The sequence below is a fragment of the Oncorhynchus masou genome, chromosome 12 (genome assembly GCF_036934945.1).
Source record: "Oncorhynchus masou masou isolate Uvic2021 chromosome 12, UVic_Omas_1.1, whole genome shotgun sequence".
NCBI classification, from domain to species: Eukaryota; Metazoa; Chordata; class Actinopteri; order Salmoniformes; family Salmonidae; genus Oncorhynchus; species Oncorhynchus masou.
The window spans coordinates 35,896,191-35,911,573 of record NC_088223.1 but is presented as its reverse complement, the minus strand read 5'-3'; the positions used below and the strand labels follow the sequence as shown (position 1 = coordinate 35,911,573).

At 43.7% G+C, this 15,383-nt stretch overlaps 1 protein-coding gene across 2 annotated transcripts; it reads left to right on the top strand.

Moving 5' to 3' along the window:
* Positions 1–7,302: 7,302 nt before the first annotated feature.
* Positions 7,303–14,844, top strand: LOC135549945 (zinc finger protein 239-like). Of its 2 annotated transcripts, XR_010457045.1 has the most exons (3): positions 7,303–7,336; positions 7,484–7,631; positions 12,998–14,844. XR_010457045.1 is itself a non-coding variant. In XM_064980348.1 (2 exons), the coding sequence occupies exons 1-2, from the start codon at positions 7,445–7,447 to the stop codon at positions 13,867–13,869; spliced, it is 1,059 nt and encodes a 352-aa protein (XP_064836420.1). In that variant the 5' UTR covers positions 7,307–7,444; the 3' UTR covers positions 13,870–14,844. The 2 variants fall into 2 exon arrangements, 1 of the variants encoding a protein (XP_064836420.1); XM_064980348.1 differs by having other exon boundaries at positions 7,307–7,631.
* Positions 14,845–15,383: the final 539 nt, after the last annotated feature.

Below are 15,383 nucleotides of genomic sequence, written 5' to 3'. Positions count from 1 at the left end.
CTTTTGAATGCTGGCGGTGCTTTCACTCTAGTGGTAGCATGAGACGGAGTCTACAACCCACACAAGTGGCTCAGGTAGTGCAGCTCATCCAGGATGGCACATCAATGCGAGCTGTGGCAAGAAGATTTGCTGTGTCTGTCAGCGTAGTGTCCAGAGCATAGAGGCACTACCAGGAGACAGGCCAGTACATCAGGAGACGTGGAGGAGGCCAACAACCCAGCAGCAGGACCGCTACCTCCACCTTTTGTGCAAGGAGGAGCAGGAAAAGCCCTGCCAGAGCCCTGCAAAATGACCTCCAGCAGACCACAAATGTGCATGTGTCTGCTCAAATGGTCAGAAACAGACTCCATGAGGGTGGTATGAGGGCCCGACTTACAGCCCAACACCGTGCAGGACGTTTGGCATTTGCCAGAGAACACCAAGATTGGCAAATTCGCCACTGGCGCCCTGTGCTCTTCACAGATGAAAGCAGGTTCACACTGAGCACATGTGACCGACATGACAGTCTGGAGACACCGTGGAGAACGTTCTGCTGCCTGCAACATCCTCCAGCATGACCGGTTTGGCGGTGGGTCAGTCATGGTGTGGGGTGGCATTTCTTTGGGGGGCCGCACAGCCTTCCCTGTGCTCACCAGAGGTAGCCTGACTGCCATTCGGTACCGAGATGAGATCCTCAGACCCCTTGTGAGACCATATGCTGGTGCGGTTGGCCCTGGGTTTCTCCTAATGCAAGACAATGCTAGACCTCATGTGGTTGGAGTGTGTCAGCAGTTCCTGCAAGAGGAAGGCGATGATGCTATGGACTGGCCCGCCCGTTCCCGAGACCTGAATCAATTGAGCACATCTGGGACATCATGTCTCGCTCCATCCACCAACCACAGACTGTTCAGGAGTTGGCAGATGCTTTAGTCCAGGTCTGGGAGGAGATCCCTCAGGAGACCATCCGCCACCTCGTCAGGAGCATGCCCAGGTGTTGTAGGGAGGTCATACAGGCACGTGGAGGCCACACACACTACTGAGCCACATTTTGACTTGTTTTAAGGACATTACATCAAAGTTGGATCAGCCTGTAGTGTGGTTTTCCACTTTAATTTTGAGTGTGACTCCAAATCCAGACCCCCATGGGTTGATAAATTTGATTTCCATTGATAATTTTTGTGTGATTTTCTTGTCACCACATTCAACGATGTAAAGAAAAAAGTATTTAATAAGAATATTTCATTCATTCAGATCTAGGATGTGTTATTTTAGTGTTCCCTTTATTTTTTTGAGCAGTGTATATTAAGGCCTCTATTTAATCTCTAGCACAGATGCAGGGGCTCTTTGTGACATATTCATAGTATAAATAGATTGTATGTGTACTGGTAGTTTTATACTGTGTGGACTACAGCAGTGGTGTCTAACATACGACCCGCTGGTCAAATCCGTCCCACAGGTGGTTTGTATAAAAACAAAAGGTGTAAATATTTTTTGGGGGGCGGTGAAACTTACTCAATATCCTTAAAAATGACTAAAACCAAATCGAAACTGTGTAGAAATGATAATGGAACTAAATTAATTTATTGACTGCATAATCACCGAAATGAAAGCTTGACAGTCAGGTAGCATCGTAAATTCCAAAAACGATGGATAGAGGACTGTTTTGCCAATTCTGACGACGAGAAAATATAACCAATTTTCGGTGCTGCCCTCCGGACCTCATTGAAGACCGGATGCGGCCCCCGTAGTGTAGAGTCAGTGTGGTACATATCCTAATGAGTATCACCAACTTTTTATCTTAAGGGAGCGAGAAGGGCATTCAACTCCAGTGAAAGAACAAGATACCCAGAACCCTCTGCTGGGAAAGGATGGAGCTAATGTGTGTTTTATGCTGCTTTAAAATAGATTATTGTATCAGCTATCAATAATGTAAACCTAGATACGCTTTCCCCCAAATGTGATTATTTCTATAATGTATATTCTGGATATTTAACTACATGATCCTAATATATCTGTAATGAATACTCGGAGAAAAAGGTGTGGATTCACGCGCAGAGCGCGGCAGGTGTTTATTTCGCCTTATAGCAGAAGGCATGAATCGTGGTCACAGGCTGGCAATGGTCATACACAGATAGGCAAACAGGCAGGTGAATCAAAACTAGGACTGAAGGCTATAATTGGTTATCACAAACGAGCTAGGAAAAGGCTGAGTAGAGTCAAAACGAACAATACTTCACAAAGGCACAAACAGAATGAACTGAACTAAATAAGGAGCTGATGAGACCAGGTGAGTAACTAACACAGGTAAAATCAATGAACAAAAATGAAAGACGGGGCTACATTCAAGAACACAACGAAACAGAACACAAGGTTGACTAAGAAAATAAATACAGAACCTTACAATATCATACTATTATATTTAACATTCTATTATAATTATCCTATTCTATATAATATGATGTGTATACTACATAAGTATTTGCAAAAGCGTAAGCGTTAGTGTTGTAACTGTTTGGTACACCTTCTATCACCAAAGGGATATGTTTACAATATATCATGTAGACATTAGTTTTCCAAATGAAATATCTAAGGGACATGATGATGAGCGAACACAGATATGAGTTGGCTAAATCACAAACAGACTGGACCACCAGGCTAGCATAGTATAGACAAATAATATAGAACGGAACAAAGAATTTAAGGGAAATTCCATTACCGTGGATTGTTACAGTCACTATTACTTTAACTACTGAAGTAGTACGGAAATGAAACAAAAAACGTAGATATAATGGGGTATGGTTTATTTAATGGTTTATCTAATCTTGGGTGTATGTTGCTGATAGCCCTTTTTTTTATACTTCAACAGAAAGGGCTTCTTCGTGGTTATTTTACCACATACATTTAAGGGGATTTGTCGCTACAAAACAGTAGTAAGGCATTTAATAACCCAATAAAAAGCATATGAAGGATTTCATATGAGCCTTTGACTCGTACATCAAGTAACAATGCAATAATAACTTCATTTGATTTAGCTAAAAAAAACGAGATGGGTTCTTCTATCATCTTTTTGTATCTCATATGTAATTCTCAGACTTCTGACCTGATTTCTGTCTTTCAACAATTTCATTAAATGACATTGTGCTGTTCAAATGTAAAAGTAAATCATATTATTTGGTATTGGTAAATAAATACAGAAAATAAAACATCTTTATTATCATTTTTATAATTTAACCATGAAATAACATCGCTTTTGGAAACGCACATCCCATATTTTATTTTAGTTCATGCAAGAAATGATCATCCTAGATGACCCTATAATTTTGGATAACTACAATTTAAACACACCAAATGTTCCTCTCGTTTGACCCCTTTACCAATGGTCTGTACCTTGTAGTAAAATCTCCTCCACCCAGGGGCGCTAATGTGTTTTTCTGGGCTCACCATACTGATAAGAATAAGAAAAAGACAACATGGAAGTAGATAGGGAAGTTCCTCCATGGTTCCTCACAGATCCTGTTGTTGATCTAACCTTGGTAGGGAAAAGGGAAGATTGGTCAGAAGTCAGTGATATAGGGAAACGGGTTGGTAATTACAATGGTATAAGTTTTTATGCATTTTTACCGCTTTTCACAGATGGATCCAAGGACCCAGGCAGTGGGCGCACAGGAGCAGATGTTTACTTTCCATGATTTGATGTGCAAATGTAGAAGATTAACAGATGATCTTTCAGAATACTCAGTTGAACTGTTGGCAATAGCAGTTGCCCTCCAGTGGGTGGAGGACGTACAACCTGTCAGAAATAAAGTATGCTCAGATTCCTTGTCTGTATTTAATAGTTTATCATCTGGCAAATCTAATAGGAGTTACCTACTATTTGAGGTTTTCATGTTATTATGCAGAATTGAGAGACTGGGTGTAGTAGTGAGATTCTGCTGGGTCCCAGGCTTTGCTGGTGTGGAAGGGAATGAAATTGTAGACCAGTTAGCCAAAAGAGCTTTAAAATGAGATATAATTGATTTTAATGTTCCACTGGGTAGAGGTGAGGCCAAATGTAAGATCAAAGCCATTTTGATAGATGTGTAGCAGAAGAGATAGGACTCTGAGCCCAAGGGCCAACATTTATATGCCCTCCAAAGTAAGGTCGGTGGACCAAGATTCAAAGGTCAGATTCGGAAGGAAAAGGTTGTGTTTTCTCAATTGTGCCTAGAACATCATCAAATCTGGTGGGCAAGCATGCAAATGGTTTGTGTCTGGAGTGTATGGTCGCTGAAACGGTGGAGCATGTGTTGTTATATTGTTATAAGTATGTTGAAGAGAGGGAAAAATGTAAGTGCAGTGTCATTGAGGTTGGGGGGGGGGGGGGCGGGTTCGAATGGATTTTGGGGATGGGGGAGGGTCTATTAGTAGTTAGTATGGCAGTTTTTTGTCCCCTCTGAAGTACTGAGGTAGGAGGATTTAGAAATGTGGAGCTTATGTTGTAAACCGTGATTGACCACAAACTCCAGCACAGTAGGTGGCGGCATGCACCTTTAACGTTTGTTTGCGGCCCGCTATTATATTATAGAAGAAGAAGACGACGACGAAAAACATCAACAACACGGACGTAGAACTGAGAGGAAGGAGGGAGTTTGTTTTGATTTTGAACATTCTTTCCTCGTGGACGAAGCCAAACACTCAAGAGGGTGAATAACCACAAAACATGTCTAAATTACTGTATTTGAATGCGTTTCTTTCTGAGCGTTTAACGGATGTTTGGGGCAGGTTAGAAAGTGGTAGTTGAGTACCAGATCTCCCAATCTAAACAGGAGAATGATTGGCTACGAAGACTGCTAGTATGGATCACACCGGAGATAAAACTATGTACAATAGGTTCGTTGCTATGTAGGTATTATCTACTCAATTAATACATTGTTTATGGCTGACTAACATCGATTCACCTATCAACAACTTTTAAGTTTAACTTTCACCATTAAATAGCTAGCTAGTGCTATCTCGAAAACCTTGTACTAGTAGCTAGACATGTCTAAAGGCTTTAGCTAGCTATAACTCAGCTTCTCTCTAATTCCCACCAGACTCCCAGCAGCTCTCTCACCCCGTCTCTGAAGGGGAGGTTGGCCCTGAGCAGCAGCACTGTGGGTCCTCAAGTCTGGGGCAGGAGGAACCAGAGCCCACACAGATTAAAGAGGCACAGGAGGAATTTAAGACCAGCCCTGAGGAAGTGCAACTTTACGAAACAGTTAATTTCTTGCTGTGTGAAAAGTGAGTTGAGATGAAGAGGACCCATTTCAGTCCTTGTTTCTTCCCAAAACTCCGACTGTGGAGAACAGAGACAGTGACTCAAAACTAGTGGATCGAAAATATTTTGGCACTGTGACCCAGCTAAAGTGTTTCGACATTCCCTCCAGATAATCAAAACAATGCCTCCAGCTACAGCTCAGCCGTAAGCAGCAACTCAGTACGACTTTACAGCACCAGTGGGAGAACACTGTTCAGAATGTAGCACCACATCTAATAAATCTCACTGCTGCTGTGACTGTGGCGAAGCATTTGCTCTGAAAGCTGGCCTACATAGACGCGTCACTCTTGCAAGGGAGAGACCCAGCGAATGCCCCATCTGCAAAAACTGCTATAATTTCACCTGTCAACTGAAGGCCCATGTCCAACTCTGTCAGCCTGCAAAAACCTGCTGTGCTACAGCTCTTCAGTACAACTAAGAAGAGAATGTACATCAACTACCTCCGAACACAGCAGTGCTGGCCAAAATTAAACGCCGGGCACTGGTTGGACCACATCTAATCATGCCAAAGATACCTACACAGAGGCAGCTATTCACCAAAGCACCAGCTGTCTGTAGCACCAGTGGTGGTCTGGTTGTTCAAGTCCCATCTGTCTCTGGACAGTACTTCATGCAATTTGTTCCCCAGGTGACATTACAGACAGCACCCACTGTTACCATAACAGCTTCATCCGTGACCATACCCACCCACAAAATGAGCCATGCCTACAAAAGGAAGGTCAGTAGCAACACATGCCAAAAATCTGGGCAGTTCAGAACCAAGCAGACTGGGCACAGCCAATGTAAAGGGGCGGCAGGTAGCCTATTGGTTAGAGCATTGGACTAGTAACTGAAAGGTTGCAAGATCAAATCCCCGAGCTGACAAGGTAAAAATCTGTCATGCTGCCCCTGAACAAAGCAGTTAACCCACTGTTCCTAGGCCGACATTGAAAATAGGAAGTTGTTTTTAACTGCCTTGCCTTGTTAAATAAAGGTAATATATATATATTAAAAGGGACTGTTTACTGCCCACAAGCAGACTTTCTCCAAAGAGGAGTGGCTGGAGACAATGTGCAGGTAGCAGCAGTGAGTAACTCAATATTTATCTAATTTATTTGTTTTCTCATAACATTAGCACATATGTTTAAACTTAAAAAAAAACATTTTGTATTGTCCGTGTCTCTTTTTATTGTAGCCTATTGCTGTGTTTTGGCAACTTGGCATTTTTTTGCAAATGAGAACTGAGTCTGGGAGATAAATCATTAAGCTGTGGTGACTGCAGATAAAGCTTAAATCAGAGAATGGGAACCTAACCCAACATATACGGACTCATACAAGAGAAAAAACATTTAGCTGTGGTGACTGCTGAAAACGCTTCAATCACAAGGGGCATCTGACGATACTGACTCACACAACATTAGCCAATGAACAATTCCTGGTCAAATGTTTTGGAATGTCTCTCAGGGTGATGAGAAAATGGTCAGACTGATGTTATTGATAACATTAAAGAATATTATATACATTGCAGAAGAGGTCTCCTTGTATTTGTTTAAGAGTATTTATCTTCCATTTTCACCTGATGCTGCTCATTCATGATATACAATAGACACCTGTAAAGTGTGCACTGCAGTTGTTCAGTCCCAATTAGATTACATTCATTTTAATTCCTTCTGATAAACATCCATTCATTATTAAAGTTCATGTAAAAAAAGTATCATCCTATATATCCTACAATTTAAAAACACAATACAACCACATGTGGATACAATGCATTTAAAATGATTGAGGATGACACAATAACAAATGTATTTCCATTGTGGCCCTCTTGATGAAAACACAATATATATTCAAGATTATATCATAAAAACAAAATACATCATCTCATCAATAGGGAGGTAACATAACTTTTTTGTTGTTGCCTGTTCTCTCTTAAAGCATTAATCCCCTGTTACAGTATGACTTTTTGCCCTCTATGGAGTTCTGTAGCAAACCCGATCCACCCGGGGCGCCAACTTTTGTTTCTGGGTACGCCATACTCACTCATAAGAAGAAGACAACACGGACGTAGAACGGGGAGAGCAAGTAAAAATATATATTACATTCTTTCTTGGTAGACGAATTGTAGTTAGTTAAAACCAGAGATTGAGATTCTTTTGACAATAATAATTCCACTATTACAAGTCTACAAAAATGTATAAATTACAGTCTTTGAATTCGTTTCTTTCTGAGTGTTTAACGGCGGCGGCAGTGGAGATTTTGGGGGCAATTGAGAAAGTAGTAGCTGAGTACCAGGAGGAGATATCCCGATCTAAAGAGGAGATTGATAGTCTACGGAGACAGCTAAGGATTACACCGGAGATAAAACTATGTAGAACAGGTTTGTGTGTATATCTCACCTACTCAATTAATATACTGTAACAGTGATGAACATTTCAACGTTTTAGCTTAACTTGAACCATGCATGATTATTTTGTCGCTGTCGCGAAATTCATGTGTAATCTATGGAACGCCGTTTGGATCTTTGCGTGTCAAAAAAGATAAGCGTCAAATAATACGATTCTATTATAGAATGTTGTGTGTCATGAATTTACACGTGCAAGCCAAGCGCCACCACTAGTATCAGTAGCACTGTCAAACTGTACCAAAAAAAGTCTGCAAACAAGCACACACTGGCCACGAACATTGTGTTTTACAATACCGCGTTGGTAATACGGCCTTATTTGTTCGACCGCAATTTCTGGGCTAGCTAGCTAGCTTTAGCTTGGTACCTAGCTAGCACCAATACAACCAGTCTGAAAACAATTACAAGTAGAAACTGCAGTCATTTTCATCATTCTTAGCAATGATTTAGGAATCCTTGTGAGTATGTATTGGCTAGGTAGCCATTTGTTGTTCGCCTATTGAAATTGAACCCTGTTGCCCAAAGCTAAGGTTATAAGCAGGTTGGGCCAGTAACCGAAAGGTTGCAAGATCGAATCCCCGAGCTGACAAGGTAAAAATCTGCCGTTCTGCTCCTGAACAAGGCAGTTAACCCACGGTTCCTAGGCCATCATTGTAAATAAGAATTTGTTCTTAACTGACTAGCCTAGTTAAATAAAGGATAAATAACAGCCAGCTAGCTTCATCTGGCTAGTGAGGCTCGACCGGACCAGGCTGTGTGTTGTGAAGTTAGCCACAATAAAGATTAGGCACATGAGTCGAATTTGCCGGTTGCCTTCAAAATAAAAGTCCCCATTTGAAGTGATGCAGAAGGTGGAGTCATGCCTTATTTAGACTAGATCATGTTAAACAAGGTTGGAATGTGAAGTAATGAAATGGGGTATCAGTCTACTTCGTTGACACCAACAGACCACAACTGTGAAGTGTTTACACAAATATTAGCGTTGTAGCTAATATTGTGTGAAATCCCCAGCCATGACATTTACATTTAAGTCATTTGGCAGACGCTCTTATCCAGAGCGACTTACAAATTGGTGAATTCACCTTATGACATCCAGTGGAACAGCCACTTTACAATAGTGCATCTAAATCATTTAAGGGGGGGTGAGAAGGATTACTTTATCCTATCCTAGGTATTCCTTAAAGAGGTGGGGTTTCAGGTGTCTCCGGAAGGTGGTGATTGCCTCCGCTGTCCTGGCGTCGTGAGGGAGTTTGTTCCACCATTGGGGGGCCAGAGCAGCGAACAGTTTTGACTGGGCTGAGCGGGAACTGTACTTCCTCAGTGGTAGGGAGACGAGCAGGCCAGAGGTGGATGAACGCAGTGCCCTTGTTTGGGTGTAGGGCGTGATCAGAGCCTGGAGGTACTGCGGTGCCGTTCCCCTCACAGCTCCGTAGGCAAGCACCATGGTCTTGTAGCGGATGCGAGCTTCAACTGGAAGCCAGTGGAGAGAGCGGAGGAGCGGGGTGACGTGAGAGAACTTGGGAAGGTTGAACACCAGACGGGCTGCGGCGTTCTGGATGAGTGAGTTGTAGGGGTTTAATGGCACAGGCAGGGAGCCAAGCCAACAGCGAGTTGCAGTAATCCAGACGGGAGATGACAAGTGCCTGGATTAGGACCTGCGCCGCTTCCTGTGTGAGGCAGGGTCGTACTCTGCGGATGTTGTAGAGCATGAACCTACAGGAACGGGCCACCGCCTTGATGTTAGTTGAGAACGACAGGGTGTTGTCCAGGATCACGCCAAGGTTCTTAGCGCTCTGGGAGGAGGACACAATGGAGTTGTCAACCGTGATGGCGAGATCATGGAACGGGCAGTCCTTCCCCGGGAGGAAGAGCAGTTCCGTCTTGCCGAGGTTCAGCTTGAGGTGGTGATCCGTCATCCACACTGATATGTCTGCCAGACATGCAGAGATGCGATTCGCCACCTGGTCATCAGAAGTGGGAAAGGAGAAGATTAATTGTGTGTCGTCTGCATAGCAATGATAGGAGAGACCATGTGAGGTTATGACAGAGCCAAGTGACTTGGTGTATAGCGAGAATAGGAGAGGGCCTAGAACAGAGCCCTGGGGGACACCAGTGGTGAGAGGGAGTGGCGAGGAGACAGATTCTCGCCACGCCACCTGGTAGGAGCGACCTGTCAGGTAGGACGCAATCCAAGCGTGGGCCGCGCCGGAGATGCCCAACTCGGAGAGGGTGGAGAGGAGGATCTGATGGTTCACAGTATCGAAGGCAGCCGATAGGTCTAGAAGGATGAGAGCAGAGGAGAGAGAGTTAGCTTTAGCAGTGCGGAGCGCCTCCGTGATACAGAGAAGAGCAGTCTCAGTTGAATGACTAGTCTTGAAACCTGACTGATTTGGATCAAGAAGGTCATTCTGAGAGAGATAGCGGGAGAGCTGGCCAAGGACGGCACGTTCAAGAGTTTTGGAGAGAAAAGAAAGAAGGGATACTGGTCTGTAGTTGTTGACATCGGAGGGATCGAGTGTAGGTTTTTTCAGAAGGGGTGCAACTCTCGCTCTCTTGAAGACGGAAGGGACGTAGCCAGCGGTCAGGGATGAGTTGATGAGCGAGGTGAGGTAAGGGAGAAGGTCTCCGGAAATGGTCTGGAGAAGAGAGGAGGGGATAGGGTCAAGCGGGCAGGTTGTTGGGCGGCCGGCCGTCACAAGAAGCGAGATTTCATCTGGAGAGAGAGGGGAGAAAGAGGTCAGAGCACAGGGTAGGGCAGTGTGAGCAGAACCAGCGGTGTCGTTTGACTTAGCAAACGAGGATCGGATGTCGTCAACCTTCTTTTCAAAATGGTTGACGAAGTCATCTGCAGAGAGGGAGGAGGGGGGAGGAGGATTCAGGAGGGAGGAGAAGGTGGCAAAGAGCTTCCTAGGGTTAGAGGCAGATGCTTGGAATTTAGAGTGGTAGAAAGTGGCTTTAGCAGCAGAGACAGAGGAGGAAAATGTAGAGAGGAGGGAGTGAAAGGATGCCAGGTCCGCAGGGAGGCGAGTTTTCCTCCATTTCCGCTCGGCTGCCCGGAGCCCTGTTCTGTGAGCTCGCAATGAGTCGTCGAGCCACGGAGCGGGAGGGGAGGACCGAGCCGGCCTGGAGGATAGGGGACATAGAGAGTCAAAGGATGCAGAAAGGGAAGAGAGGAGGGTTGAGGAGGCAGAATCAGGAGATAGGTTGGAGAAGGTTTGAGCAGAGGGAAGAGATGATAGGATGGAAGAGGAGAGAGTAGCGGGGGAGAGAGAGCGAAGGTTGGGACGGCGCGATACCATCCGAGTAGGGGCAGTGTGGAAAGTGTTGGATAAGAGCGAGAGGGAAAAGGATACAAGGTAGTGGTCGGGGAGTTGCAATGAGGTTAGTGGAAGAACAGCATCTAGTAAAGATGAGGTCGAGCGTATTGCCTGCCTTGTGAGTAGGGGGGGAAGGTGAGAGGGTGAGGTCAAAAGAGGAGAGGAGTGGAAAGAAGGAGGCAGAGAGGAATGAGTCAAAGGTAGACGTGGGGAGGTTAAAGTCGCCCAGGACTGTGAGAGGTGAGCCGTCCTCAGGAAAGGAGCTTATCAAGGCATCAAGCTCATTGATGAACTCTCCGAGGGAACCTGGAGGGCGATAAATGATAAGGATGTTAAGCTTGAAAGGGCTGGTAACTGTGACAGCATGGAATTCAAAGGAGGCGATAGACAGATGGGTAAGGGGAGAAAGAGAGAATGACCACTTGGGAGAGATGAGGATCCCGGTGCCACCACCCCGCTGACCAGAAGCTCTCGGGGTGTGCGAGAACACGTGGGCGGACGAAGAGAGAGCAGTAGGAGTAGCAGTGTTATCTGTGGTGATCCATGTTTCCGTCAGTGCCAAGAAGTCGAGGGACTGGAGGGAGGCATAGGCTGAGATGAACTCTGCCTTGTTGGCCGCAGATCGGCAGTTCCAGAGGCTACCGGAGACCTGGAACTCCACGTGGGTCGTGCGCGCTGGGACCACCAGATTAGGGTGGCCGCGCGGTGTGGAGCATTTGTATGGTCTGTGCAGAGAGGAGAGAACAGGGATAGATAGACACATAGTTGACAGGCTACAGAAGAGGCTACGCTAATGCAAAGGAGATTGGAATGACAAGTGGACTACACGTCTCGAATGTTCAGAAAGTTAAGCTTACGTAGCAAGAATCTTATTGACTAAAATGATTGAAATGAAACAGTACTGCTGGAGTAGGCTAGCTGGTAGTGGCTGCGTTGTTGACTTTGTAGGCTAGCTGGCAGTGGCTGCGTTGTTGACACTACACTAATCAAGTCGTTCCGTCGAGTGTAATAGTTTCTACAGTGCTGCTATTCGGGGGCTAGCTGGCTAGCTAGCAGTGTTGATTACGTTACGTTAAAAGAACGACAATAGCTGGCTAGCTAACCTAGATTGCACTGGAGGATTGGGGATCAATGAACGTCCTCCTCAGAGTTGTCAGACTCCAAAACATCCACACAGAACTGTTTTTCCTCAGAAATAGTGTTCAATACACATAGCAGGTTGACAATACATGTGGCTCAATTCACAGTTGTTTCAGAGTCCCGTAATAAGAGCTTTGATGCTAATGTTCTCTGGGTGTCACTGAGTACCCCATGTCATTGAACAACAATCCATAGGTAAGGCTCTACAGTGAAATAAGTATGCCCCCAATGCAATTCTAAAGTCTAATACATCCAGTATGATTTCAACAGATTTTTGTCAAATTAACAAATTACTGTCTTTTGTTGATTTTATATAACAACATTCTCGTTTAGCATGATCTATTCAATTATGGCATAATTCTACTATTTGTATTCATTTGCATCACCATCAATGACATACTTTTATTTTGAAGGCTAACCGCAAAGTCCACTATTGTGGCTAGCTTCACATAGATGGTCCCGCCACCATTAATTAAATAAGAACTGTTTTATAAATTAGGGTTATTTTAGATGATGACACCTAGCTATATAGTTAACTAGATTATGTCGCTTTGCTATGTTTTTGGGGAAGATTTTTTTTTGCATCTATCAGCTAGCTAGCTTTTTTTTATGACCAACACTGTAGGTGCGTGAGACAACTTTACCAGCACCATAGCACACGTATCGATGAATCGTTGTGACATATGAAATACGTGTGATATTGTTATCAATATGTAATAACTACGTAAAAAATGTATGAACGCGTTAATTTATTATGTGAAGTGCAGTCATATTCACGTCCTGATTGGTCAACACATGTATAGTATTCTTGTTTTTGACACGCAAAGACCAAACGGCGTTCCATAGTAACCATGCTTGTCTGCGACTGTCTCCCCCCCCATCCAGACTCCCAGCAGCTTTCTCTACCTGTCTCTGAAGAGGTTCCCTTTGAGCAACAACACTGTGAGCAGGAGGAACCAGGGTCATCACAGATTAAAGAGGAAAAGGAGGACCTCAGGACCAGCCAGGAGGAAGAGCAGTTTCAAGGACTGGATGGTAATACCATAGAGTTTATATTTAGTGGTCCCTGTGTGAAAAGCGAATGGGATCATGAGGCCTTAAGCCGCAGCTCAACTGTAATTAGTGACCAAGTAAATAGACCACCATTGGATCCCAAACCACCATTGGGGGCACACTGTTCTGAACTCAGCACCATGTCTAAAAAATCTCACTACAGCGGCAAAGTATTTTCTCTGAAAGCTGACCTTCAGAGGCATGTGACTCTCGCCAGGGAGAGACCCATTGAATGCCCCTACAACGCCACTTGTAAACTGCAGGCCCATGTCCCACTCTGTCACGGTGGGAAACCCTGCCCTGTTTGTGGCAAGACCTTTAAAAACAAAGACCATCTATCCCAGCACATGAGGATTCATACACAGGACAGGCCATTTAGCTGTGGTGACTGCGGAAAAGGTTTCTATAGCAAGGGGCTGCTGAACGTGCATATACAGACTCATAAAGGAGAGAAACCATTCATCTGTGGATACTGCGGGAAAAGCTTCTATCAGAAGGGGAATCTAAACCAACATTTACGGACTCACACAGGAGAGAAACCATTTAGCTGTGGTATCTGCGGAAAAAACTTCAGTCGAAAAACGCACCTGAACAGGCATATCCTGACTCACACAGGTGAGAAACAGCATGGCTGTTCTGTGTGTGGGAGAAGATTCGCTGAAAATGCTGACCTGCTGAAGCATGTGGATAAAGTCCACAAATAACAAAACCAGGATCAAAACCGAATGGAGAAAGACAACCAGGACACAGACATCTATCAGAAGATGGGAATAAAAAAGGCAGGATATGGACAACACCAAACTGGATCCTTCATGCTGTAGGTTTCAAATGAATAGACCTACCTCGTTGAAACATTAACCAATTAACAATTAGGTTGTTTGTTTTGGAATGTATCAGTCAGGGTGAAGAGAACATTTTCAGACTGTTTAATACATTAAAACATTGAACTTTCAAGAAAATGGTATCCTTGAATGTGAGTATCTATCTTGACCCAATGGTCCTTTCTGTCCTAATGCTGCTCATCCATGATATTGTAGCGATATATTGTAGTTGGAATACTTTTGCGGTGAAACTGCCACGTCCGTTGGTGATATTACAACAGATGTTACTTCAATGAATAACACTGCTTATTTTTTTTCTCTGACATCGTTGCACACTTGATAGAACAGCAGAGTATTTTACCACAATGTTAAATAAATAAACAAAACAATAACAAATGTGCCTGGAGCAACCGGTGGCGCTGTTTCGCCTTTCGCGGATCTCAGCTTTAACCCAACACCTAGCAACCTCTTGGGACCTCTTGGTGTAACAGTTAAGGTGTTGGCTTGACAGTCGCTAGACCCCAGTTCGAGTATCATTGTGTAGCAAAGGCTCTGTCCCTTTAACTGTACACTCCTGTGTGTGCACCTTCTATTTATTATGTATTGTAATGGTAACCGTTTACCATTTGAAAAACCAAACCGAGCAAAGGGAACAAAACAGGGAGGGACCTATCTAAATGTGTCCAATGAACTCTTGTTTTTGTTGCAAAATGTTTTCAGTTTGTAGTAAATGAATCGGCTTAATGAATACACCCCTGTGTTTCTTTGTCTTTTGGTTCAGTGGCAAAGGAATGTTGCCACTGAGGATATTGTTTGCATATGCATTGAAATGATCTAATTATAAAATTATGGTGGATATATTTTGTAAATGTTTTGGAGTTAATTATTGTTTAAGAAGTATGAGAATTATGACTAATAGGTTTTATATAATGATGATGAATCTCACTGCAATTATGTAATGTTGAAGTCATTATCATGATTATTCTGATTTGGCTACTGGTTCTGAAATGTGTTGGAAATAATGATGTTTATGACTAATAATTGTTATCTTATGATATTAATATATGATAATGTGAATTCTTTATGAAATTATTTTAAATATGCTAATACACATTTTTTGGGGTTTATATTTAGCAGATAAATCAATAAGGAAACAAGGCAAAAGTAAACATGCCATCCCCCACGAATGATGCAGTGTGCACCTCATCTCTCCTGTCACATCCAACCTGGATCGATATTTGTTTTTAATGCAGATGAGAGCACTGAATCAACGTACCATGAGTTTTAATGCTCGGTGGGAGACGGCACATTATTCCCATTGAGTCAGGAACCAAAACTCCCCCACAGTGACCCGTGAATGCATTGTCTGCCGCATTTGGTCACATGACAGCTCGATC

What these genes read in the sequence shown, in the direction of transcription:
- LOC135549945 (XM_064980348.1), top strand. Translation starts at nt 7,445, where the DNA reads ATGTATAAATTACAGTCTTTGAATTCGTTTCTTTCTGAGTGTTTAACG. An exon ending in GATAAAACTATGTAGAACAG is followed by an intron (nt 7,632 to 12,997) that starts GTTTGTGTGTAT and finishes CCCCCCATCCAG; the next exon opens with ACTCCCAGCAGCTTTCTCTA.